The sequence below is a fragment of the Gopherus evgoodei genome, chromosome 22 (genome assembly GCF_007399415.2).
Source record: "Gopherus evgoodei ecotype Sinaloan lineage chromosome 22, rGopEvg1_v1.p, whole genome shotgun sequence".
NCBI classification, from domain to species: Eukaryota; Metazoa; Chordata; order Testudines; family Testudinidae; genus Gopherus; species Gopherus evgoodei.
Window position 1 is genome coordinate 529034 of NC_044343.1, and position 27216 is coordinate 556249.

The following is a 27216-nucleotide window of genomic DNA, read 5'->3' on the forward strand; positions in this document are numbered from 1 at the left end:
GCTGTGCTCAGCATTACTGATAATTATCAGCAGAAGCCTCCATCAAACTCTGAGATCATACTGCGGCTGTTTATATTTTGCAGCACTTTGGGCTTGAGCTGACGTACTCAAATGAAAATAGCTCACTGGGTTCACACACAGATTTTCAATAACTTGCTTCAGTGAACTCAGGAAAGGGGCTAGGGAGACCAGTGGCTGGCTAGCTCAGGTGGTTAGAGCGTGGTGCTAACACCAAGGTCAGGGGTTCAAGCCTTATGCTGGCCCTGCTGTGTGCCGGATGGAGAGGGTGGCTTCTGCTCATTGTGGGAGAGATAAGTCAGTGGTTTGAGCATTGGCCTGCTAAGCCCAGACTTATGAGCTCAATCCTTGAGGGGGCCATTTAGGGATCTGGGGCAAAAATCTGTCTGGGGATTGGTCCTGCTTTGAGTAGAGGGTTGGACTAGATGACCTCCTGAGGTCCCTTCTAACCCTGATCATCTATGATTCTATCCCTTCTTTAACCCAGAGCAGGTACAGACCTGACAAACAGGAGGGCCAACTAACCAGCTTGTCTCAAGTAGAACATGCTGAAAACTATCAACTGCCCTGAAATGAGGCTGCAGCCTCAATAAAACTCAAGGTGGCCACTCAGCCTGGGCTGGTTTGTGAGCAGGGTGAGGCCCTGCCTCTTGGGACAACTACTGCTCTGCAGCCCTCATGCATTTCAAAATGTTACCTGCAGCTTAAGCAGGGCCCTGTGTGTGCTGGATGCCACTTAGCCACCAGGAAAGGTCATGAATCCAGAGGAGACAAGGCCCAGTGGCTAGTGTGCCATGAATGTAAACTTCTTTCTTCAGGCCTAGGAGTAAAGAGGGGAGGTTCAGGCAGGTGCCAAGGGCTGTTGAGATATCTGATCCAGTTTGTATTCTGAACTGACTCTGAGGTGGCCATACTTGTCACTTCCAGGAATATTCTGGAGCAGGCCCAAATTAGAGTAGAGTAATTTGAACCAGGATTTAGCCTTGACAATGAGAGAGGGCCCTGCAGTACCAAGAGCTGGAAATCTCCAGCCGTGAGTCTGTCTGTATCCTTTTGCTGACATCAGAAATGACTCTGTGCTTAGACTACACAGCACAATGAGACAGACCATTGGACACAGACATGGGCTGTGACCCAAGAACCCCTTAATGCCATCTGGCAAGGCAGTTACAGGAATCTGATGAGCCTGGTGTGTACATTCTAGTTTACCAAAGAATGTCATGTGAGGTCTCAAATGAAAGGGGAAGGATCACATTGGTTAGTAATTTCATTGTAAAAGATATAAATACATCCAACATAAGAAGTTATGTATATATATACTAAAAATATGCATCAAGGTATCAATCACCAGCCAAAGTATAAAACATATTTCTGTCACACAAGAGATGTTTATGCATCTGTCTCTTTGATAGAATGTAAGTTAAGCACTGTAAACTAACACAATGAATGCCTATTTATGTAGCAAATCAACAAAGAGATGTGATGTCAACAGGGAGGCAGCACACAGGAAAAAACAAGCCAAGTGTAGTTATCCTGGCTGTGTGCAAAGACAATGAACTTTGGAGAGGAATATGTAGAAGGCAAAGAAGAGGCCCTCCTCTCATCCTACAGGTAGGAGGTAAACAGACAGCACAATTACATTAATGGAAATGGGATCTCAGCCAACCCAGATGAAAACTTTGGGTGAGATAAAACTTCTTTAGACAAGAGATTAACCTGTTTCTTAGGTTTAGTCCCTAGAAAATGTTATGATTTTATTTTAAATGTAACCATTTGTTTCCAATATCCTTAGTCTCTATAACCTGAATCTCTTGACTTTGATAATAAACATCCTTGTTTTCACAGTAAATATAGCTCCATGCTGCAATGTTAACCAAAGTGCTGGTACAGAGCTGAGTTTTACAAGTTGGTGTGTGCTGTTCCTTTAGAAACAGCAGAACTGGTATCTCTGTAGTGTTCAGTGGATAAGGGGCTAGACAAAGGGCAGACCCATTGTTAACCTGCAAGGCAAAGTAAGGGCTGGCATAGCCTAGGAGTGTGTGCTTGAGTGGCTAACAGACAGGTGGTGTTAAGGAACTGACATCCAGCTAAGCACAAGCTGGTGGAAGGGGGTAACAATGTGACTCTCAGTCTTGGAAACCCAAGAACCGTCACATGGCCTGACCCAGATGGAGTGTTTTGGCAGCTCTCAATATCCTTTGTTCTTTTTTCTGCAGGAAGAGTCAGTGGAGCCCCAGCCTAGTGTTTCCGTGAGTTAAGGGCTGGGAACAGGAAATTAATAGTCAGGGCTATTAATACTGCCTTCCCCAGGCAGCTCTGAACAGAGCAGCACCTCACAGGCTCCTTTCACAGCATGGAGATCTCCTGGTGTGCATTTCTAGCATACAGGCTTGTACTGTGGTGTAGTCTCTGGGGACTCTGCTTGGCAAGTCCGGACTATGATGGTGAGTGAGTGGGCATTTTGGGGTGAAAATCTTACTGCACAGTAAGGGGACTCCCTTTGCTCCCTGGCATCTTTCTGTGGCTCCCAAGCAAGCACTTTCTGTGAAGGCAGAGGACAAAAGCAGCAGTGATGGGCAAACATGCTAAGGTGTTTGCTGAGGGAGGGAAAAGTGGGGAGGAATTATAGTCAGGGGGAACAAGAGAGAAACTGGAGAAACCCAAAAGGCAGTTGTGGAGCTTTAGCCTTGTCTGAGGAGCAGCTCCTGCCCCTTGTTCTTCTTCTGACCCCGCTGTTTAATGTGGGGGCAGTACTGCTCATGGCATAGGTTCAGGAATAGCTCTGCAGAAGCTGCGCGCTGTATGGACATCAGCCTCGGTGCAAGAAGCTCACAACCTGGTATTGGACTCCAGCCAAAGCTGTTCAGTGGCACAGAGTACCATCAGCTGCCACTGGGAACTGATTTGATTTCATAGAGGTGAGGTCAGGATTCTGAGCACAAATCAAAGATCAACAACTGGGAGAGACACATCTCTGCCTTTGACAAAGAGCCCAATATGGACTGCTGGAATTTGCCATCGATGGAATTACTTCTGGCTGACTCAATCTGTGTCACCTGTATCCCCTGAGTGGCAGATCCCAGTGCTCTGTGGTGCTCAGTCCCCAGTAACCAATAGCTAGACATGAGCAGCAGTGCAGAAGTATCATGAGCTGTGAGAAACAGCATGACTCCAAGGAATTGTGTGGGTCCTTGGACTTGTGACAATGGCTGATCAAAGTAACTGGGCCCTAGAGAGAAGGCACAGGAGCTGCTGGAAGGAACTAGAACTTTCTCAAAATGAGATAAAATTATCTGTGTTATGAGGTGGTCCTTTGCACTTTTGCTTCTGCTGTTTAGTTAATTTGCGCACCAGTTACATTTTCTGCCTATGGTAGGTCACATGACAGCCAGAGACCTTAAATTCTTCTGATTGGAATTCATTATATTAAACTCCCTCCCCACAACCCCCGAGCTCACCTTAGCATTAGCATGGTTGTCCTGCTGTGAAGTAGCTGGGCAAACTTCATCAGAACCTCCTCTAAGCCTTAGACCGTCATGTTCAGCCCTGAAATAGGGAGACTTGCCAGTTGGGGTTTGTTTTGTTTTACTAAGGGGTTCCAACTAATTACAGAACCAGACAATGGAGTATTTGCAATGAATAATATCCATGCTGCTTCCAAGACCCCACACCCTGTGGTGGGCACACTGTCTTGTTAGAATGCAAATCCATGGGAGCACTGGGGCAGGAACCTTGTCACCAGCCCTGCTTACAAAGTACAAGCACACTGGGCCCTGCATGAACAGTAACAGACTATGTTTGTACCACTAGATTACTCCCAGAACAGCACCAACGAGCAAGTGGTTACATCAGCAAACACACTGTGTCCCCGGGCCATTCCAGGAGAGAAGGTGACTCGTGGCAACATCACCTACCTGTCCATCCATGAGGACTCTCGCTCTCAGCTGAGCAGTGCAGTGACAGTGTGGCTCATCCCCTGGCTCTACACTGCCGTGTTCCTGGTGGGGCTGCCAGCCAATGGGCTGGCCCTCTGGGTTCTAGCAACTAGGATTGAGAAGCTGACCTCCACTATCTTCCTGATGAACCTGGCTGCAGCTGACCTGCTCCTGGTGCTGGTGCTACCTTTTAAGATCTCCTATTACTTCCTGGGGAACCATTGGCCCTTTGGGGAGGGCCTGTGCCGGCTCACCACTGCCTTCTTCTATGGGAACATGTACTGTTCTGTGCTACTGCTCATGTGCATCAGTGTTGACCGGTACTTGGCTGCAGTGCACCCTTTCTTCTCCCGCTCTTTTCGCAGCCCAGGCTTTGCCGCCTGCACCTGCCTCAGTGTCTGGCTCATCACTGCCATCTTCACCTTGCCCTTGATCCTCTTGCAGCAGTCCTACCCCCTGGATAAGACAAACATCACTCTCTGTCATGATGTTCTCCCCAGGCATGAGGATGCTGAGTACTACTACTACTACTTTGTGTGCTTGATCGTCTGCTGCTTCCTTGTCCCCTTAGTGGTGATGGTGTTTAGCCACTGCTCAGTGCTGTGGATCCTGCTGGGCAGTGGAGAGAGGTACACATATGCCATGAAGCTCACGGTCCTTGTGCTGCTCACAGTCGTGGTGTTCTACACACCCAGCAACATCCTTCTCCTTGTTCACTATTCCAGCAACTGCTCCAAGCTCTATGGGGACTTGTACATCAGCTACATGGTGAGCCTGGCCCTCAGCAGCTTCAACAGCTGTGTTGACCCCTTCGTATACTACTATGTCTCTGAGGACTTCAGAGACAAGGTGAGGCGGAGAATTTTCAGCCACAGCAAGCGAACCATCACATCGCTGAAAACCTCTAAAGAGACTCTCCCTCAGAAGAGCTCCCACTCACAGTCCCTGGTGTGAGGTGCTGGCACCCTTCATTCCCATGATATCTGCTCACTCCAGGGCTGAGGTTCGGACACAGATTAGAGCTCTGAGGTATAGTCTAGGTAGGAAGCTAATGCTGGCAGGGAGGTGAAGGAGACAGATTCTTAAGACTGAATTCATCAGGGCCTTACGAACTCCTAAGAGGCTTGGAGCCCAAATTTTGATGGTGACCATTGTATGAATACTAGCCTGTAACAGGGACAGCACATATGACTTCCAATACAGCTGCTCTGCCCCCTTACTATGCTCACTGGGTGTTACAGGTATAGTCGACTCTCCATATAATAGCAGAGCTTGCTGGGGGAAGGAACCTAGAGCATTTGAGGGAAAAGTGGAAGCTTGGGAATGCATTTGCCCAATATTAAAACCTGCCTGAGCAAACTGACAGGGGAGGGCAACTTACAGCTATCCACACACTGGTCTCAGCCTCTGAGCCCACACGTCTTGTGCACAAAGCCATTTGGCTGGCGTGTCAGGTAGTTGCTCTGCACACACCATGTGTCCATACGCAGGCAGTTAGAATCTTCTTATCTGACTTGGTAAACCCTCATTCATGGAAATGCCAGAGTCTCCTGTTCCTAGCAAGGTCAATTTTATCCCTATTTCAGCAAAAAGAAGTAAATTTAGGGGAAGTAGAGAAAGAGTTTTAGAGTTTATAGAGTGAGAGAGAAAGTGGGAGTCAGGACTCCTGGATTCTATTCCTTCCTCTCTCTCTTCCACTGATATGCTCTGTGCCCTCGAATAAGTAATTTGCTCTCCTTGCACCTCAGTATCCCTAGCTGTAAAACGGAAAGGATACTTATAAGGCTAAATTAATTAATGTTTGTAAAACGCAGTGAGATCCTCATGTGAGATGCATTGTTTCGTGCTAATTATTCTATGTGAATGAGGTGAAATGTCAGCTTCTCTGACATTCTTCTTCGCAAATCCTCAGCCCATTGCTGGTAAGAAATGTACAAACAATATCCACCCATTCCCTTTACGCAAAATGCTCTGCTATTCAGCACTCGTTATTTCTTTGAAGTGAACTGCCTCTCTTATGAAGAGAGCCTCTGTTATGAAGGGAGCCAGGCTTGTGCCCAGGAAAAAGGATTTTCATGTCTCTTCAAGACAGGATATTAATGAAGCATTGAAAACTCCTACGCTGGAATCTCACACTTTTGTGTAACCTCTGTTGAGACCCAACCTCCCCACCACACCCACTAAAATAGCTGACCATGCCTGCAGCTGGATTCAGGAATGTGTTGCAAATGTGACAATTTACAGCCACTGTATCCCTCAAAACAAAATTGAAGGTACTTCCTGGCAAACAAACAATGAAGCAGAAATGGATGGGACACCAGAAACTCCTTAGAACTGTTAATACTTTGATTCTGCTGATTTGTGTATTACTGTTGCCCTCTCAGTGCTGTGCAACAATATAACTGGTAGGTTAGAGAAAGCTTAGAGCCACAGCCCTGCAGTATGCTCCCCCATAGTATTACGAGGCAGATGTTAGTAGAGAGGAGAGGAAGACAGAATTGTTTTAGAAATCAGTTTTTAATAAAATATTCATCAGTGTCTAAAACAACCCCTTTTCTGGATTCATACTAACATTTGTGCGAAGAAAACAAAAATGTTCACAAAGCTGGGTTTTGTGGGTTTTTAAAAAAATATTCTTGGTGAAAAACTACAGCCTATTTCCTATAGGTGCAATACTCTGAATGCTGAGAAAATACCAGCTGCTGAACGCAGGAGAGATATGATGGAGTTAGGCCAAGAACCAGGGCCATCGTCACTCCACCAGAAATAGCACACATGAGAAAACAAAACTGAGCAGAAGGGTTTTTTTTAACATTAAGTTGACAGATGTATTTTTAAATTGACAATCTACTCACAATAATGAAACCCAGATTATTGCGCATTAAAGAATCAATGTCAGCAAAGCAAGTGCTGTTCTTTTCAACTTAATTTTTAAGTTGGTTGAATCTTTTTCTATTTGTTGTCTGTTGAGGCTGATCAAGAAGGGGGAAGGAGGAATGTGTGGACAAGAAAGAACAAAATAATTTTTGCTTTAAAATAAATACCATGGTAATGATTGCTCCTGATAATATTCATGTACCGTTACAGATATAAATACTAATTTTAATGGAGGGATTACAAGCAAAATCACCAATAACTAGAGAGAGCTATCAAGTCTAATTAGCAAAGTACCTTGGTATAAACAGGTGCTTCTGTATCTCACAGACTCACTGGAGTTTCTCTCCCCTTCATGTTGAATCATTGTCAGAGGAAAGGAGAAGACTGTCTCTAAGCATGAGAGAAATGGTTCCAAATTGCCAAAATCCCAAAGCCCAAAGGAAACCCCACTGCTTGTCTGCCCTCTTTCATTCTCAGTCACCCACCCTGTTTTTTTGCTGGGCTAAAAATCTCTCTCTTTTCCCCCAAATAGCATTGAGGAGTTGATCCTGACAATGCAGATGGTGTGGACCCTCAGTGCTCTGTCCTCTTAGCCCTCTCAGAGACAGGTGTGTGACCGAGAAGCCACGGAGTCGACACTGGGTATAAGCCTGTGAATGAAGAGTGTGAAGCCCCTACCCTGGGCTTGGTGGCTTACAGGAGACATATTCCCAGATGGAACATGTACTGGAACACTCTTTGATGAGGGAGGGAAAGACAAGAATTTAATTTGCCTTGATAAGAGTATTAGGATAACAGAAAATGGGGACAGTGAGTCTGGGAAATGGAGAATGCAAGTGTGCACAATAGCTGGGCCTTCAACTGGGGCAAACATGGACTCCAATCATAAAATTACTCCCAGCAGCACCTACCTGTGAGTATAAGGCCTTCCTGCCTCATCATTGCTGGGGGGGTGGGGTGGGGTGGGGTGTAGAAGTAGCAGCTGCTTTTCTGTATTTGTATGTTTCTTTCCTTGGTTCCTTAAATAAACAGCCTGTTTAACTGCCGCAAGAAGTTGGCTGTGGGGGAGATAGATTACAGCCTTGCCAGCATGTCCTCAGGATCAAAGGAAGTTCTACCCTTGGGGTGGAAAAAGCAAACGGATGGCAGGTGCCAAGGACACAAGAAGTGTTCTGGACAGAAGACGATGCATAGGGTCGCTACTAACCTAGAAGAGCTCTCTAGCCTTAAGGGTACCAGGGAATGGTGAATCCTAGCACAATAACTGGAATACAGGAAGCAGCCCTGGCTGCTAGTTAGAGAAGGGAACGTGCAAGCAAGAGACCTGAATTTTAATCCCAGCTCTGCCACAAACTTTCAAGGAGTCTCAACCTCTTTGTGCTTGTTCCTCCAGTGATAAAACTGAGATAGTGTTCACTTTCCTGCTGGATGACGGTCAAGGTGCTGGCCACACCCAGAGCTCCTCTAGTGATGGGCATAGTAGTAATGGGCAGTGGGTAAGGGCAGTGCCAGCAGATCCCACCCTCCTGCTCTGGGTAATAGCAGAGAGGCTTTTTTGAATACTAAACTGCTACTTTACAGTTAGCAGAACCAGGGAAGTGATGGGAGCTTGCTCTGTATTTGGCCAAAGCTTGGGGGAATTCATCCATCTCTACCCTCTTGTGTGCTGGGTCCACACCAGCTCTGCCTGCCTAAAGAAGGTGCATGTGGTTTGGGATTAATCAGCATATAATTATAATTAATCAACTAAAACAAACAAACAAAAAATACATAAAACACTTAATCTAATGAGACAATGACACCAACAAGTCAGGAAGCAAAGGGAGAGAGAAAAAGGCTGGGGACCTTGCAGCCAGGCATGAGGATCAGAGCTCCCAGCTACAGGAGGCCAAGGAGCCTGGCCCCAGTCACATGGAGACTTGCCCAAGCACAAGGGGTGGAGGGCCAAGAAGCTGGATCACAGCCATGTTATTAAGGTGACAGTTCATGTCCCACTCTTCAAGCCTTCAGGCCTTACTGAGAGTTGAGGCTGGTGCCAGCAAACAGCAGGGTTGTATTGTGGAGTCCTGATGTTTTTAAAAAAAGAAAATGCCTCTCACTGTAGCTTGCACTAGGCTTGTTATTAACTCAGGGAATAAATATTGACTTATGCTGCCATGTGTACACAATAGCCAGTGCTTGCCAGGCCAATTGCTTGCTGCAGGCAGTGCCAACACAGAGATGGAATTTAGTCTGAAGGCATTTGTTTACCTGCTAGGCAGGAATAGAGCAGCTGGCGCTTCTGCTGTGCTGTGGGGCAGAGTTAGGATGTGGTCCATTCACACACATTAAAATCTCTATTGAGAAGCAGGACATACACACACGCAGGTCATGTTAGGATCCTGAGAGAAAAGAGTTCAGATCAGCAGGGGAAGGAGGGATTTGAAAACTAGTCAGCAGAGATAGTCTGGAACTTATGGGCATTTCAGGAACTGAGCTGTAAGCTCAGGTCTTCCATCATATCACATATATTTGGGAAGGCTGGAGCAACTACTCAACCTTAGCCTAAGAGACTGACACCGGCAATTTAGGAGCCACCACAGCTAAGGAATCTTTCTCTTGCTCAGCACTCTGGCTGGAACCAGTACTTGAAAAATGGAATTCAGGGCTTGATTACATGGGGAAATTGGCCAGAATAGCTTTTATGGAATAGCTCCCTGCATGGACACTATTCCAAAATAAAATCACTTTATTCTGGAATAATCAGTGCACTCAAAGTGCCCAAATTATTCTGGAACAGAGTGTCCACAAAGGAAGCTATTTCACAGTAGCCATTCTGGCCAATTTCCCTCTGTACACAAGCCCTAAAAGTGAACTGAATTGGGCTTTTTCTTGTTTCCTTTAATGAACAAACACTCTCCATGTGGATTGACACCCCACTTTGTGCTGCGGGGAGGATGGAAGTGGGGAGAGGAAACACTTAAGACTATTCTGCAACAGGTGGATGCACAAAACTCCTTCAAAGCAGGAAGAGAGACCCAAAATGTCTCTGCTCCTGCACTTCGGAAACTGACAGCTTTTGCTCTTCATTTCACTGCAAAATGCATTGCTTAGATCCCAGCTGTCATTGCTTAGGGCAGTTTAGAAGACAGGAGCCAAAACTCTATGGCAAAGAGGAGGGGTCTGCATCTGCCCAGCAGCCCAAGGGCCATACAGACTGTGCACAAAAATTTACATCGAGAACATCCATTGCACTGGGATCCTCGTGGAAGAAGAGTAGAAATGGCTGGTGAAATCAGGCAAGCACTGAGAACACCATGGCCGTAGGTCTCTCTTATTCTCATGCTGAAGTTATAAGGAGAGAGTAATCAGAAGGCAAAGGGTAGAAAGCTGCAGGCTGCATTTGGAAGTACTTATTCCAGCATGAATGGAGTTCAGCAACTTGATCCTAATCACCTCTATTGTGGGCATTCTTCCCAGGCAGAGTCTGCGGCCATGTCCTGGACTGTTAGGCTTTTAACTCCTGTGGAGTTCACAGACGATTTCACTTCTTTTGGAGAATGCCCCCCATCAAGTCTGATGAACAATTAACTTTCCTTTCTGCAGGGCAATATGCCGCTGGTGCAGTGGGTGGCAGGGGGGTGGTGGGCTGGGGATGTTAAACCTTTGCTGTGGCATACTGAGCTAAAATACACGGCTCTTATTATTTTTAAAGAAAACTCCTCAGCCATCTCTCCTCAAACAGCAACTCAGCTGAGCACAGAGGTCTGGACTCAGTGTAGCTCGGAAATGGTGTTGCAGGATCCTTGTAACATACTTTGAAGTGGTCTAAGGGTTTGAATTCCAGCCCGTTCTCCTCGCCTACACTGGGGCAGCACACTGGTCTCCCATCCTTGAAATAACTCCTAAGGTGATGCACAAAAGGCAGGAAAATTGATAGAAAAATAATGCTGAGCACCCTGTTGGAGCTCCTGCCCCCCATGAGGAGGCAAAGCCTACAATTCTGAGGGTATCAGGAAGTAGTCATCATTTGGTTTCTGTTCTGCAGCAGGTCATCTGTAGGAACAAACTCGTACAGGAGTGGATTCTGAGCCTCTTCTTTTTATTTTAAATTATTTATTTCTGTTGAAGAGAGCATATAATGAAGAGAAGTCATTTCCAACTCTGCAGCAGTGGTGGGGCTAGGCAGGGACAAGCTTAAAAAGTCCTTTTGAATTTACAATTTATGTTAGGAACTGACACTTCCAGGCATGCAGGTCCCAGCTGCCATCCCAACACTAGGCTGACCTGCAGCTGGTCCCCAGCCAAGGCAATTAGCAGAGTGATTATCAGTATGCCGCATCTGCATTATTCACACTCACTCTAGACCCACAGTCATGTTATACGATATCAGAACTTGATTAAAAAAACAGAACCTCCCCCTCACATCTCTCTCTCACCATTCTACTGTAGTCACCACTTCCTGAATCTTGTCCACTTCTCTCAGTGTGCTGCTTGCTGTTGTCAGCTCTGCTGCAACCTCAAAGATGTCAGCTTCAGAAGCATAAGGGTCGTACTCGTAAGAGTAGTAGGACAGGTCTGACTGGAGCGCAGGGCCTTCCTCTGGTTGAAAGGAAATAAGAAGAGCCTCAGACGGACACTCTTGCAGGATATGCTTTAGCCAAAGGGAGCCTGCCACACACAGCACTTCTGCTTCTCAGCAGAATATGATGTGGGGAGTGGGGTAAGACATGAGAGGAAGCATGTTGGTCAGTCAGGGGAGCCGAACACCTCATATCTCTCACCAGCAGAGGGGTAAGTGTATGCTGACAGCCCTGCACACATCTGGGCCTATGTTACAGCACACAGGCCATTAAATGGTTCAATCCCAGACTATAAACGGTAGAACTGCACTGCATCAGGATTTTCTATATTTCCTCCTTTGAGATTTGAATATTGGGGAAAATAAAGAAAGCTTGGAAAAACTGCTTTTTAATTTAAAAAAAACATTAAAGCTATTTGTGTTTATTGTTGGCTGTGTGTAGGCTGGGGTGGGATGAGGATGAGATGGCATACGCACATTGTGTGTAAGGTGCTCATTCTGTGAGGGCATGCAGATCCTGCAGAAAGAAGCAGGTGTTTGTTTAAAAAAGTTCATTTCAAGTTACTTAATTACAAATTTTTTTGAAGTTGAAAGTTCTTGTTTCAGATACATCTCCGCTCCCTGCAGTTCCCAGGCCTCCAGACTGAAGATACTGCTCCATCATAGGGAAAAGAGGAGGAGAAAGGCGCAATCCCCACACAATTCAATAAATGGGATTTGACCCAGCATCTTCTCACATGTATGGGGCAACGGCAGAAGCTTCAATGGCTGAATCAGGGAGTTTTATCTTCTGAAAACTATTATAAAATTAAGTAGAGATATGGCCTGATCTATTGGTTAGGACCAAGGAATGGGACTCAGGGTCCCATGGTTCTGTAGCCAGCTCTCCTATTGACTATCCATGTGATTCTGAGCAAGTCACTTCCCCCCTCTCTGTGCCTCAGTTTCTGCACTGGTAAAATGTGGAGAAGAATACTGACCCAGCTGTGTAAGATGCTTCGAGATTATTAGATGAAAGTTACAGTTTTAAGTATCATTACCAATAAAAACAAGTACTAAGTCAGCTTACAGTCAGTGTTAGAGCAATATACTTTGTTCAAGTTCCTACGGAGATTGGTTTATGGATCTGGATTGCCTGTCAGCCAATCAGATCACAGATTTTGGATTGATCGTAGCAGGTAGTGCTGCTGGAGCTCGTCCCTCGCTCAGGACTGTCCCATTGACCTAGTAACTAGCTGGAGTGGGGCATGTGTAGCTAGGGTAAGACTCTCTATTTCAGCTGACTGACAAGCTACAGAAGAGCTACCAAAGGATAAGAAAGGGATGGAACCTTCAGGAATGGGACTGGGATGTTCCCTCTACCCTATCCTAGATAGCAGACTCTCGTTTGGGAACGGTCACTCACTCAGCACGTTTCCCATACAGAGCAGGCTATCATTATCTAATCTGGGTGACCTGCAAGGTGTCCAGAGGGTAAGAGCACTGCTGAGGCAGACAACTGAAAACATCCCAGGATATAACATGTCCTTATTTCCAGAGCTGCTCCTTTCTGCTGCAGTCTGGACCGAGTTGCTTAGCCTCCCTACTGGCTTCACTATGTGACTACTCCAATACAAACCCAAGCAAACTGCTCAATTTATTCCACTTGTGCAGGGAGGGAGAATCCCAACGTAATATTTTGTTTTATTTAATGGGAACCCTCTCCAAGGCCTTTGAAAAATGTTTGTACTCCAGAAATAACAATCTTGAAGGCCTTTTCCTACCACCTTCCACACCCTCCCAGCAGCATGCTCAGCCCAAAGGCAAGGGACCACTTCCCTGAAAGGAGAATCAGTCTCCATGCTCACTCTTTCTTGGCCTCCTCCATAGGAGAACCTGCCAGATCATGAGATCGTTCTATGAATAGATGAGTGCTGTTCACCAGAGATGGAATTAAGATCACAGTACTCACTCCTCCTAGGAATGCAACATTCAATTCAAAGCAAAGATGAAAGGCCAATGTTTCCTGTTACACACAAAGTGCTCCCCCATCTCCAAATGTTTGTGCCTCAGCCAATGTTTGCTGCACACTGATGGGATGAAAGTAAAAAATGGCCCCTGGCCAACCCAATCAATCCTAACCAGTTAGTGCTCCTGCAAAGAATGTTCCAGCCAGCTGGTGTCATGGTGTGGCTCCATCGGGAGTGGACTTCATTCCTGAACTCTGGAGCTGGCTGGGAGGCAGTGTCTTCAGCACCTGGGGCTGGGAGGTTTTACAGCGGCATCAGTGGGCTTTGGAAGCAGCCCCAGACAGCCCAGCTCCAGCAGAAGGAGGGTCAGAGCTGCAGAGGCAGGGGACCCCTGGGACTCACAGAACTACCCTTGTTACTTACATCAATGTGACAAGCAACGTAGACAAACCAGTCAGCCAGAAATGGATGCTAGGTACTTACAGCCAGGTTTGCAACAACGACCCTGCTGCAAAGAGATTACATTTTAAAATAAAAGAGTATATGGCAGGGAGCTGAGGGACAGGACACACTAATGGAGCATGGAAGGTTAGGTGGGTCTTGGTGGATCCATGCTGTTCATTTAGATTTTCTTCCTACTGTCCAATTTGTCAGCAGTTCCCTGAGGGAAGTAAGGTGATTCAAGTGTGAATGTCATTCCCTAATGCCTACCCCAGACAATTCTTGCAATTTTCTCCAACATAAGAGAAAATATCTGTGAGGCAGGGATGATCCATCTATTCATATGTGCCAGTCTGCAAACACATTTCTTTTCTAAAACATAGCAGAACAACAACCTTGGTCCTATCATATCACTAGCATCAGCTCCATGGCTTGGGACAGTTACTACACAAGACAGGATCTGGTTATGCACAGGAACTCATTCTCTGGCTTCTCAAGACCACACATTTGCTGGGGTAGTGCAGCTGATGGGTTTACTGAGGGGATGATCGTACTCATGTAAGCAGCTGTTACCACATCAGGAATTCCACTGATGTGAATGGGACTGTACTCCTGTGAGTACCTTTGCCTGAGTGAGCCCAAGTACATTTCCAAGTTCCCCAGCGAATGAGCTGACAGGGAATTGGGTCACATTGTTTCTATCGCTGTGGTAACACAGTCAAATGCTAACAGTGAAATTATCACTCAGGGCCAAATGGAGTCTGCGCAAGCGATACAGCAAATGCATAAGGACTGCAGATAATATAAACACCACAAAGCTCTGCAATAAAATGGCACTTCCTGGTGATTAAGTCTGTACTGAGTCCATTCTCCCCTACCCACCTGAAACTTGATTTGGCTCCTGGAGTTTTAAATCCCTTTAGGAAATCACAGATTTAGACATGGATCATCTGAACTTGCACTAGAGCCCCACAGCACCTGAGCCGACTTAAACCAATCACATGCTTCATCACTAACAAACCAATGAGCCCAAATGGGACTGGGGGCTGGGGAGGGATAAGAAGGGATTCATTCACTTGTTGAACTTTGAGTCCGTTAATGCGTGGTTGGTTGGCTGACCTAAGATGAGCCCAGTGGATTATTTAGAGTCACATGCTATTTGCTTTTCCTGAAGCAGGATTTAGCTTGTTTTATTTTAAAACGTTCGCTCTGCCATGACAGCTCAGTGCAGAGAAGCATCTGCTTTCCAGGAGCTTCCTGCTTCTTACTGGAATAACCAAGGCACCTGGAGATCCTGTGACACAGTCAGATGCAATTGTTTGTGTTTTAATGCACCTGTGCCTATGGTGAGCAGAGAGGTGCACATTTTAGACATTCAAATAAATCAGACACCTGGCATAACAGACCACCACTTTTGCTTTAGTCTATAGCCCATGTGGCCAGCAGTACCTTGGTCAATAGTATAGTGACACAGCAATGTCACTATAGTTAAGGTTGTGTCATAACTTTTGTTTAAAGGTCAACCTTTCTAAGTCCTCCAAAAATCAACATGCTTAGATCCTTTTAGAATTGGTTTGTCTCAGGAGATTGCAGAGTATGACTAGTGACCCAAACTAGGAGTCATTAGATCTAGGAGTTGCAGAGATATAAGTACCCAAAATATAGCCATTTTTCAAAAAAGTTTCTAGGTTGATTTTTTTGTGGAGAGTTAGAACAGAGCCAGCACTGGGCATAAGCAAACCAAGCAATTTCTTAGGGCCTCAAGGGGGCCGCCTATTTGCTTTTTATGATGTGTTGTGGTGAGGGGTCCCAAAAATATTCCTGCTTAGGGCCCTAATGAGCTAGCACTGCCTCTGAGTTAGAGGCCAAACTATTGCACTGATGTGGATCAAAATCCACCAGGTTTTACCCAAGGTAAAGCAAGGCACTCACTAAAACTCTGGGGGACCCAAATTGAGAATGATATTTAAGAAAATATACATTTTTTACAGTCTGCATACACCAATGCAGAAAAACAGCTGGAGGGTTTCCCACCATCTGATGTTTTAAATCTCAACTCTTGTAAGTGCTCTAAAATCTAAATGATTACTTGGATTACTTTGAAATTTGGTGTGTCTCACTGTGGCATGGGGTAACATTAGTAATCCAAATTTGCCCTGTAGACACATATACCTTTACTAACCCAACAGTTGCTGAAATGTACAAGCTCTTCATCTTCTTTTACAACCTAACACTACTAAAGGATAAAAAGGAAAAACAAAAAACAAAACAAAAAAGGTTGCCTATGCCACCTTCCTGGTGCACCCTTCAAGCAATGTCTCAATATGTACACAGCACATAGTATGAAAGGTTAATGTGACTATAAGATTCAGGGGGTCCACATCCTGGTTTACACTCTCACACATGGCCAATTCACCAGAAAGAATGCCACACAGGTACAATTTATGAACCACTTCACAGCCTTTTACAACTCTGTTACATTTACTCACAGGATAACATATCAACCTACACTTTCACTTACTCATAATTAAAGCATAAGAGTCCTTTTATATTTCACCTCACTGCTGACAGTATCCTTTGTAATAAAAGCCTTGTGCCCTGCTACGGACATACTCTACAAAATTTTGCAAAGAAATGATGCATACTGGTGCACAAGTATTTCTTCCCTTATTCACATACAAGAAGATGCAAAACATAGATCTCCTCTCATCACAGTCATAGCTCTGTCACACACCTCAAAGTAGTCCACAGATCTCACAAACACACCTTTACCAAGCAGAGTTAACTACTGCCTGCACTATTTAGTACAGCTTCACCCGACACCAACTACACTCATATTACCTGGAGTTCATGCAGATAACAAATGTTTATAATGCTCTCACACCGCAGCTCACTACTGACAATACTCTTTGTAATAAAACCCCTTCCCCTGCTAATTATATAACATAGACAATTCTGCAATGAAATTAAGAATACTGGATCCCGAAGATACACATGCAGCTCTTCCTTCTGCTCACATGCATCAGAGTCCAAAACATATCTCGTCATATCATAAATCACAGCTCTGTTACATGCCTCAAAGTAATCCACACGTCCTCATATCACAGACACACCTTTACCAACGAGATGAGGGACAATGTATTAGCATTCATGACGCATCTCCCGAAAGTAACCAGTTGCAGCTCAGTCTGAAGAAATGGATGATACAATAAGCAGACAGAATTCGAGGATTACCACAACACTCGGTCAACCTATCAAACAAGTTCCAGACAATGATTCTGAACCAGTTTTGTACCAGAAATTGAATTTGTGCTGCAGTAGAATTTTGGTGGCGTTTTCAACACAGTCCACTGTGTCAATGTGGGCAGCCACAAACCATGACACACATTGTTGAGGACTGCAAAATGACTCAACTTCCTAGAGATCTTCGTGCCTTTCATACTGCTGATAAGAATGCTGGGCTTGGCTTGATTGGCTTGCATATGCCAAATAAATAAACCAAGGAGACCCAACCACTGCCTCCACCATTTAGTGTAGGTATGACTAACACACTGACTGCACATGGAGTGCAAATAATTCCCATTGGCTACTGCCAGCTCCAAGGGACCAGAAAAAAGGTAGGTAGCAGGGGCTATGTTCCCACCCGCCTTTTTTGTCCTTCAGTAGATGGTGTCTTGTGGGTGAGAGTAAATGAGCTGTGAAAGGAGATGAAGAACTTGTACCTTTCAGCAACTGTGGGGTTATCAGAGTAAAGGTATGAGTTAATGGGGCATATTGGGGCATTTCTTGGTTTTCAGAAGTCTGAATTTTGCTCAACTCAGTATTCTGCAAGGCAATAACATACCATCAAGGAACCTTAACTCTCCATTAACATAGTTGTTTTTCTTTGCCATTAAATAGAATATGATTCAGTGGTTTTTCCTTGTGTGAATGTTTTAAAGGATTCAGATGCAATTGGAAGAAAGATACAGAGCAGACCAGATTTACACAGCTTAGAAAAACACAAGCATCCATCTCACTTACTCTTATGGAGAATCAATTGATTTATGCACTACCAAAATCCAGAGAGAGAGAGAGAGCGAGCAAGACACACACTGACTATATCAGTTTGCAACTCCCCAGGTGAGGTCACCTGTGGGAACACTCAAAACAGAATATCCACCATGTTTATATATTTTGAAAGGCTGCCCAGCAGCTTTTGCTGAGCAGAGGAAGGAAGGGCAGGGAACACGAGAGGGCTGCATATATTCTAGTCTGAGCCTCAGTGTCAGGAGAACATGGAAGAGGGAGGGGGACACAGCTTCTGTCTATTTACTTCTGACTCTACAGAAACTATTTGTTTTGCTGATTTGCTGGGAGAGTTTGAGCCCAAGGAAGAATTGTTGAGTGGAAAGCAGCCAGGAAAAATCCAGTCTTGTTTATTTATTAGAAACGGTGTGAAACAACTACTTTATTGATCCACCTCCAATGCTTCCTCACAAGATTTATTGTAACTCCTGAGCAAGTTTGACATATGAATCTTGGGGGGGAAAAAAACTTCTCCTAAATAAAAGAACCAACTGAAATGAGCAGCCAGCTTCCTCAATTCATTCAAACCCAGTAAAGTGGCAGCTCCTTCTCACTCCCCTTCACCTTTCACTTAAGGTCATTTACCCCAGATGGAGGCTTTAATAACAGGATTAGAGCAGCCATCTGAAAAGTTTAACAGAATAGTTAAGGATAAATTTGATTCAGCTGCAATCTGCAGGGTTCCTGCAAATGGTCCAGCTGGCACCTAGTCCCCCTGACTCATTTGCTAGGACAAACTACACCAGTCTGATCTCAAATGGGAAGTTTTCAGTTTAACACTGCTAATGAGATGCTATGACAGCTGCTGAATACAAGCTCCTCATATCCCAGGGTTTGGCATTCACCTGCCCCTCTCCATACATAACTAGCTGCCATCAAATCTCAGGCTCCCATGTGCACTGGAGGGAGCACACAGCACACGTTCATTTTTTCAAAACGGGACAAGAAGAGCTAGGCTCGCATTTGTGCATTCATTTGGCTTAAATTCTCCTACCTTCTTGCTTTTTCTAACTTTCAGATTTTCTACCTAGTTTTTGCTTTTTTTTGCAAAATGCAAAAAAATTACTTGAGTCACTTATTCTTAGTGATCAGTTTTAAACTCAAAGAAAAAGGGGTCTTAGATCAATCTAAAGACAAGACAATACCTGCAGGAGTTTGCTGAATGCTAGGCAGCTCAACTGCATGGAAATGTGTTTCTCTTTCTTCTGGCAAATTCTTGGCTGTAAAAGAAAATGATACAATTGCCACAATGTTGGTTACAGAACTGCTAGAAAATGTTTCAGTTCCCCATGATTAAGGGCGGAGAAAGTTCTGGATTTTTTTTAAATTGAAGGCAGTGTCTGGGTAAATGTTCAAATTTCACAGACTATGCATGGCTGCCAAGTCCACCCCGAACTGTTGCAATTTTCCACCAGAGGGGAGTTGGCAGTGGAAATTTCCATTTCTGCTTCCTCTCTGAGGCTGTGGCTGCTTGTGGACGCTTAGCGGGCCAGCCCTAACCTATGGAGTGTAGAGAGGACAACAGGATGTCTGACCAACAAACCAAGGTGAGGAACATGAGCCAGCTCAGCATGTGCAGATGAACCACATGGTGCCAGCCCAGCCCAGCCCACGGTAGGGATTGGAGCCTGGCTCATTCTGTCCTCAGCTCTGGCCCAGGTTGCCCCTGCTTCTTCCTCTCTGCCCTGCTGTGGCCCTCACAGCCCTTGGGGAGACACCTCAGTGCCATCCGGAAAGGAGCTGAGACTGGAATCAATCCCCACACTGTAACCAGAACAGTATTCAGCACCGCCACCAGCTAGAACACACACGGGGGGGGGGATTGCCATGGTGTGAGGGGGCCCTGCCCCAAGGGGATAGGGCTGGTGGGATGGATCCGCCTCAGCTCCTAGCCAGCTGGCACAGTGGTGTCTCTCTAGGGTTGGTAACTCTGACTGGATATATTCCAGGAGATTTCATCATAATGATTAATCTTTAATTCCTGGAGATTCCAGGACAATCCTGAAGGGTTAGTAACCCTATGTCTCTCCTCCAGGCCTGCAGGGGCCACGGTGAAGTGGGCCAGGCCAGGGCTCCTAATTTCCATGTTGTCAGTGCTGACCCGCTCTCCCCGCTGGGCATACAGGAAGCAGCGGTTGGCAGCTAGTGCTGAGGGTGAAGCGAGCCAAGCCCTGATCCTTTGCCCAGGCAGGACTGGGCCGGACCAGATGGCACCATGTGGTTGAATCTACACACAGTTGGCTCTCTCTGCTCATCCAGGTGGCGTTCATCGCCCTGCCCACTGTTGAGAACACCCACCTGCCCATCACACCCACCACTTCCCTGCCTGCCTCTGGCATGGGCCTGGCCTGCTAACGCCCCATGAGCAGCTGTAGCCTCAGTGGGGAGGTAGAAGCAAGGGTATCCGTCTCTGCTTCCTCACTGTTGGAGAACAAATCACAGTACTGGGCTAATCTGGGGATTTCTGTGCAGTCCATGAAACCACGATTTTCACAGTGCCCTACCCAGCATCCAGCACAGTTCATCAAATTGCCACACTGCACCTGATGAAAGCACATGGGAAATCTTTCAGAGATCTCTCACAGGGCTCATTTATATCTGGAGACATCACTCTGGATGAATATAAAAGGAGCCACTGAAATTTCTTGAGGTTCTTTTTGACTGGTTCTTTTGTCCTTGAGATATGCAAACCCAATTGTGAATATTTCACCACAACAGGAAACTGCCAACTCTACTGAATGCAAGGACCAGCTCATGTGTAGCAGGACAGGGAGCTACCTTTTCACTTTTGGAGACAGTTCAAATCCTCCACTTGTCCACAGACAATTTAATCAGCAGACTTTGTTCAGGAGAGGTTGTGGACTGCCTTGGCTAACTTGTAACACCAGAACAGAAATCTGAATGGAACTTACAGGCAGAACATTGAGACATAGCGATCTGCTCTATCCTTGTATTATTCCTGCAGGATGCTACCTCCATCTGGCAATGGTTCTGATAAATTATCCCATCTGATCCACACACTGGCTCCCCATCATAGCCACAGTCCCGGGAGCACATGCACTGCTCAAAATACTCATCTTCTAAACAGCCAAAAACATTGTTGCATGGCCCAGAGTGAACAAAACCTGAAATGGAAGCAGGAACATCAGAAGCAGAGGAAACAGGATATTTTTGTTGCTTTTTTCCTTGTGCTTCCTAGACTGTAATAAAATTTCCCTTCAGCTTCTCAACAGGAGTTTATGAATTTACTGAAGCTGTGGGAATAGGCCAGCCGCTCTGGAAGAGCAGCAATGGCTGTAATACTTCATCTCTGTATACAGTACAGCTGCCCCACTCCCCTCCCCACACACCAATTTGTGCATCACATGAGACAGAAAGAAACAGGTAGTCTTGGAAGAAGTTATTGTCATGGCGGACACATGAAACTACTCTGTCTTGCTACATAATTAACTTGTGGAACTCTCTGCCACAAGTTGTTATTGAGGTAAAGAACTTATGATAAAAAATCGCAACGTTTATATGAATGAATAATAGCAGCAACCACAATTAAGATAAAAGATTAAGAAAATTATAAGGGACATAAGGCTTCATTTTCAGTGCATAACCCAACCAATAACTGACAGATCGGGAGGAAACTTCCTTCATTAGAAGATTATTCCATAATTGTACATTACTTGTTCTTCTGAAGCAATATGTACTAGCTACTGATGGTGACAGAAGACCAAATTAAACGCATCATTGGTCTGATTTACTGTAGTCATTTCTGTGCTCATCACAGGCACTTAAAAGCTACCCACTACTGAAGCCTCTAGACATTGAAATAAACCTCTTTTTAAAGCCTCCTCTCTCAGTTCTGAATTCCCAAGCTATACACCTTTTGGATTCCGCTTTCAGAGATTGCCAGCTCATCTTTGCTGCAACTTACCAACCCAATGATTGGCTGAGCTTTCCACCTCATTGCACGTTGGCCCATCACAGAGCTCCCGAGCCAGGGGGCTGTTTTCACTCACATTGTAGAAACGAGTCGCTTCAAAAGCTACAGAGCAGCAAGAATGACAAATTATAAACACGCCGTGCGGCTAGGGCTTTAGCATTAGCAAAACCCAAAGACAAACAGCACATACCTGGCTCATAGTAATCATACACTTTGATGGGGACAGGGGCAGTTTTCCCAACTATATACTCTCTGAAGGCTTGAAATTTTACACAGGTCATGCACTGGCTAGGAATCTGCACAAAGGGCAAAAGAGTTTTAGTTTAACATAGTCTGCAGTTCTATAAGTCAGTGGAGTAAGCCAACTGCTTACTGCTATACAGTGTGCACCATTTAACTCAACTCTCACTGTGCTAGATACCTGCACTAACCAAGGTACCTTCCAATACCAAGCTATTTACTGTGCTGAGACAAGTGTGGCATAGATAGATAGATAGATAAGATACAGGTCCAGCTGAGTTCTGTGTAAGGCACATCCTGCACTGAGGGCAGTGTGTTGGCGACACAAACTCAGCCTGGCAGCTGAAACCCAAGCTGCATTCTCTGGCTTGTGCATCAGCATCATCAGTCATAAACTGTTCTGCAAATGGAATTTAGTTAAAGATTCTGTTGCTTATGAGCAAGGCAGAAAAGACACCACCTCCCTCTCCCAGGTGTGCACTGATTTGGAGGTCCGACTCTGAATACACATTGCAAATGGACCTGTAAGTAAAGGTCCTTTTTTAAATAGCCCTTTTGGTGATTCTAATGGTGCTTTAATGTCAGATTATCTTGTGGTTAAAACATAGGATTGGAACCTAAGGGAACTAGGATCTATTTTGACCTCCTGTATGGTCTGGGGCAAGTCACCACTATCTTTTGTGCCTTAGTCTACTGCCAAAAATGTGGCATTATGGCTGCCTGCCTCGGAAGGAGTTCATGAGGCTTGCCAATTAAAGTTTGTACTGAGATCCTCATCTAAAAGGAGCTACCAAAGCCAAAGTATTCATTATTGTTTTATTTAAGCCTGATCCACTGATCATTTCTCCCTCCTTATCCTAACATAGAAAAATAATAAAGTCGTACACAAAGTCATTACCTCATCAAAATAAAAAAGGATTTTTCTTCCATCAACTTCGTATCTTTTTAATCCAGTTTGCTTGTTCATTAATAACTGGAAGGAAATTAAGAGGTTTATCATAAACTCATATTATGGAAAATATTTTGCTGTCAATAGAAAAACAAAGCTTTCAAAGTGCTTAGGAAACACCTGATCAGAACCTAAAGAAAACACAACTTCTCTCTGTTGGAAAATTACCTCGGAGGATGAGGTGGTGGTGGTGCAGCAATCAGGGTCACAGGAGGAAATTAAGTTTGTGTTTTTCTGATGCGATCTGTCTATGGTGTGAAGTGTCCTGTGAGGTGCAACATGTTATGGTGCAGCACTTGCTAGTTACTGGGGGCCATGCTTATCCCCACAGGAATTCATCTAATATTTCATCCACAATCTGAGTAGCTCCTGAATTATTTTCAGTACCAAGGCTCACGCAGGACCCCAGACACCCCAAAACACTTGCTCTAGTGCAGTCTCTTGTTTACACTTCCTCAGTCTGCCAGAGAATTATGCTGATGGACTGCACTGGGTATTAAAGGCCCCCTCCCACCATTGCTGCTGGCTCAAACAACTCAAAACATTCTTCTGCCAGGAAAATTAATCCTTACATTTGAAAAGAGCAGCCATCTGAAAAAGTCCTTGGCACCCTCCCTTGAGATAAGGAGGTCAGGCCAAGCCCCTACTATTCACCTTCTCTACCTCTGGAGCCACAGGGAATCACAGTACACATTGTTTTAGTCAGGCACCTATGCTTATTCTGCACATGCTCATCAATTACTGTACTGTGATGATCTGCACACACTGGGGATTTCAGAGCAAGACCCACACCTATAGTGCTGGCTCCCTGAAATCCACTTCATCTGGTGTTCATCAGTGTCCCCAGAGCTGTTCTCCCGGTGCTGTGAGTGCAGCAGGATTACTATCCTTATGGAAAAGTTCAAGAGAATTTTCAGAAAATAACATGACTATTGAACAAATTCCACAGAAACAGATAATTATATCACTACTACAGAATGCTACAGGATACCTCAAAGGTCCATAGAAAGGCTCTTGCTCCCTATTAAATTCTATAGGTTTTTAAAACCATTTCTACATCAGATGGCGTGATGTCCAGTGGATTAGAAGAAGTCTGGATGCTCGGGTTCTATTCCCAGCTGTGCTCTATGTGATTTTAGGCAACTCTCTTAACCTCTCTGTTGACCCATTTGTGATATGAAAACAATATTTTTCATACAACTCTTAAAATACTATTCCCAAAGTGCTTTGAGAACCCAGGATTAACACCCAATGGAGAGGAGGGCAAGGCATTATTATTAGTTGTTAAGAGATACAATGTGAGGCTAAAAGCACATGCACTGTAATTCACCCAACCTGCTACTAATATTTTTAGCTGTGAATTTCTTTAGTGTGCTGCTCAGAGCTGTAAAACCCTGCACAGAGCTTCCTGCTATTACTGTAACAAGAAAAGGAACATGTGTTTAAGTCCCACACAATATGGAAAGGGCCAATTTAATTTGTCCGTATAATTTTAGGGGCCTGGTGGTGGCTGTTATTACTCAGCTATGGACGGCTGCAGACAACCCTTTTATGAGGGCTCGGTGAGACTGGCGCCACCGGCAAATGCTCTGCTCAGCTAAAGTTGCATTTTTTTTGTGAAGTTTCATATGCCAGCCTGTGGTGACCCCTGACCTTGTCAACACCAAGCACTATTAGGAGGATTTGTGGCTACATAGTAAGGGGGGCTGCCTCTTCATTAACCATCCCCATCCCCAGAGCTCTGTGGGAATCCCCTCTGTGCACACTATTCCCTTATGAATGCAAACACCTAACGAGGAAACCTGATTTATAAAAGCCCCCAGGACATGGTGGTGAGTGCATGGGATGGGGGAGAGAGTGGGAGCAGCAAGAAAACACAGAGATAGGAATGTCTTGGGTTTCTAATGACAAATAAAGTGGTCTAAATGAGAGGCACATTTGGGGCTATGTGTTAAAAAGAGCAGCCTCCTTTTGTAGGCACAATTTGCATGCACATTCTGTGTCACAACTGAACTGCAAGTGCATATCTGTGCAATGCCTCCAAGTGCTACAGGTGTGAGAATTGAGATCTCCACCTACAGTTCATTTTTGTGGGTGCAAATTGCACCTGCAGAAAGGGAGACTGGGCCACAGACCTTTGCAAACTGCTCCTGAAGGAGTTATATCTTCTAGCTCATAGACTCATAGACTCTAGGACTGGAAGGGACCTCGAGAGGTCATCGAGTCCAGTCCCCTGCCCTCATGGCAGGACCAAATACCATCTAGACCATCCCTGATAGACATTTATCTAACCTACTCTTAAATATCTCCAGTGATGGAGATTCCACAACTTCCCTAGGCAATCTATTCCAGTGTTTAACTACCCTGACAGTTAGGAACTTTTTCCTAACGTCCAACCTAAATCTCCCTTGCTGCAGTTTAAGCCCATTGCTTCTTGTTCTATCATTGGAGGCTAAGGTGAACAAGTTTTCTCCCTCCTCCTGATGACACCCTTTTAGATATCTGAAAACTGCTATCATGCTGCATGACTCCTATTATCTTCAGTGGGAATCACTCAGCTGCAGCCCCAGAGAGGGCTCTGGGAATGGACTGCTCAGCACCTTTTCCCATACAAACAACTTTTTCCCCAGACAGGAGTGCTGTCCACAGAGCGTTTGGTTCACAGAACTTGCAGACTGGTTGAATTTGAATCAGCTCCTGGGCAGTAAGAGCTACGCAAATCGCAATGCTGCTTCCAAAGGCAAGAGGATGGAGCTGCAGGGAGTTAAATCCCTCTCAGCACAGATGACTCATGTTCTGGGTGCTTCATGGGTTCACTCTCCCCCCGCCCCCCCAAGCAATGGGGAAAGAAAATTCTGTTACTCTATGGAACCAGAGTCTTAAAGGGCACAATCCTCCCTCCACCCCGAAAAAAACAACAGACCATTGGTAAACTGAGATCCTTTACTGCCTCCCCTCCCTAACAGAAACCCTGGGGGCACTGGGAACAGGGGAGATCAGATATAGGGAAAGGGGAGATGGGAATGGCCACCACAAACACATTTGTTTATAGGGAGGAAGCAAAGACAGACCTGTGTGCCCAGTGCTTGGGAAATGCCTGTTTGTGCCTAATGTGTTGGACAGATCATTCAACTGTGACAGGGGAGGGATTTAAACTCACATTAATATCTGGGAAGCATCATGTGCATTTAATAATACATCCAGTGTGGGTCAGTCTTTGACCCCTTCTCTACTCCGGCTTGGATATGGTCCCCATGTTGTTCTGTTCTGTCCCCCAGGATGCAAGTCAGCATTTGGAAGGGAGGCCTGCGGCACCTCGACATTGGCATGAGGGTGCTAAATGGGACACCCGAATCCCTGAGGTCGCACCTGTCTCAAATATTCTGTGGCAGATTTGTGGTGCAGTGCCCAAATCTTGTTATGACCACCCACTGAAAGGCTAAGGCCCTTCTGACTCATCCATCATTAAAGTGGCTGGGTGCTGAATAGAACAGTTAGCAGATGAAGGATATTGGGGCACAGAAAGAAGAAGTGACCGGTTAAGATCACACAGTGAATCCATGGGGGAACTGGGATTAAAACTCAGGAATTCCTGATTCCTAGATCAGTGGTTCTCAACCCGGGGTCCAGGGCCCCCTGGCGGGCTGCGAACAGCTTTCAGCGAGACCATCAAGCAGGGCCAGTGTTAGATTTGCTGGGGCCCAGGGCAGAAAGCTGAAGCCCCTCCATGCAGGGCTGAAGACTAGGGCCCTGAACTCTGCAACCTGGGTCTGAGGTCAAAGCTTGGGCAATTTATCTTTGGGCCCCCTGTGGTGTGCAGCCCTAGGCACCAGTCTTGCTTGCAACCCCCTAATGCTGGCTGTGGCTTTTATATGCAGAAAAAAGTTGTTGTGGCACAGGCAGGCCATGAAGTTTTTATAACTTGTTGGTGGAGTCCTAGAAAGAAAAAGCTTGAGAACCCCTGTCCTAGATCATGGTACATCCACTCTGGCGTTAACCCACACATAAGAACTACTAGTAAAGCTGGCTTTATTCAGAATGAGTGAAATTCACCCTGAGCAGAGTGCCAGCATAAACCACTAAGTCTTGATGGTGAGTACTGAACAGGCCCTGCACTGGCCCTCTGTTCAGGAGTGGAATTGTTCCTACTTTAAAGCTCTTGACCTATAGCTGTGTGCAGAACAAACCTCAATAATTCATTCCCTCCATGTATTAGAGAAACACCTAGCTGGCATAGCCATGAA

At 45.3% G+C, this 27216-nt stretch overlaps 2 protein-coding genes across 2 annotated transcripts in view; one reads left to right on the forward strand and one right to left on the reverse strand.

Annotated features, from left to right (window-relative positions):
• The first annotated feature begins 1872 nt into the window (after nt 1-1872).
• F2RL3 (F2R like thrombin or trypsin receptor 3) lies at nt 1873-7010 on the forward strand. Its single transcript, XM_030540077.1, has 2 exons — nt 1873-2462; nt 3829-7010. Exons 1-2 carry the CDS (start codon nt 2372-2374, stop codon nt 4905-4907), a joined length of 1170 nt encoding a protein of 389 aa, XP_030395937.1. The 5' UTR covers nt 1873-2371; the 3' UTR covers nt 4908-7010.
• Nucleotides 7011-7372: 362 nt separating this feature from the next.
• Nucleotides 7373-27216, reverse strand: part of CPAMD8 (C3 and PZP like alpha-2-macroglobulin domain containing 8) — a 139553-nt gene continuing 119709 nt past the window's right edge. Inside the window, exons 47-53 of the mRNA XM_030540055.1 lie at nt 22922-22996; nt 21974-22079; nt 21775-21885; nt 20762-20974; nt 18995-19069; nt 11249-11411; nt 7373-10931 (exon numbers count right to left, since the gene is read on the reverse strand). Coding sequence (XP_030395915.1) covers nt 10931; nt 11249-11411; nt 18995-19069; nt 20762-20974; nt 21775-21885; nt 21974-22079; nt 22922-22996 — 744 coding nt within the window. The 3' untranslated portion in view covers nt 7373-10930. The remainder of the gene's footprint in view (nt 10932-11248; nt 11412-18994; nt 19070-20761; nt 20975-21774; nt 21886-21973; nt 22080-22921; nt 22997-27216) is intronic.

Excerpts from the sequence above, each read along its gene's own strand:
- F2RL3 (XM_030540077.1), top strand. The coding sequence starts at position 2,372 with ATGGAGATCTCCTGGTGTGCATTTCTAGCATACAGGCTTGTACTGTGG. Across the intron at positions 2,463-3,828 it reads GGCAAGTCCGGACTATGATG|ATTACTCCCAGAACAGCACC; the intron begins GTGAGTGAGTGG and ends TTGTACCACTAG.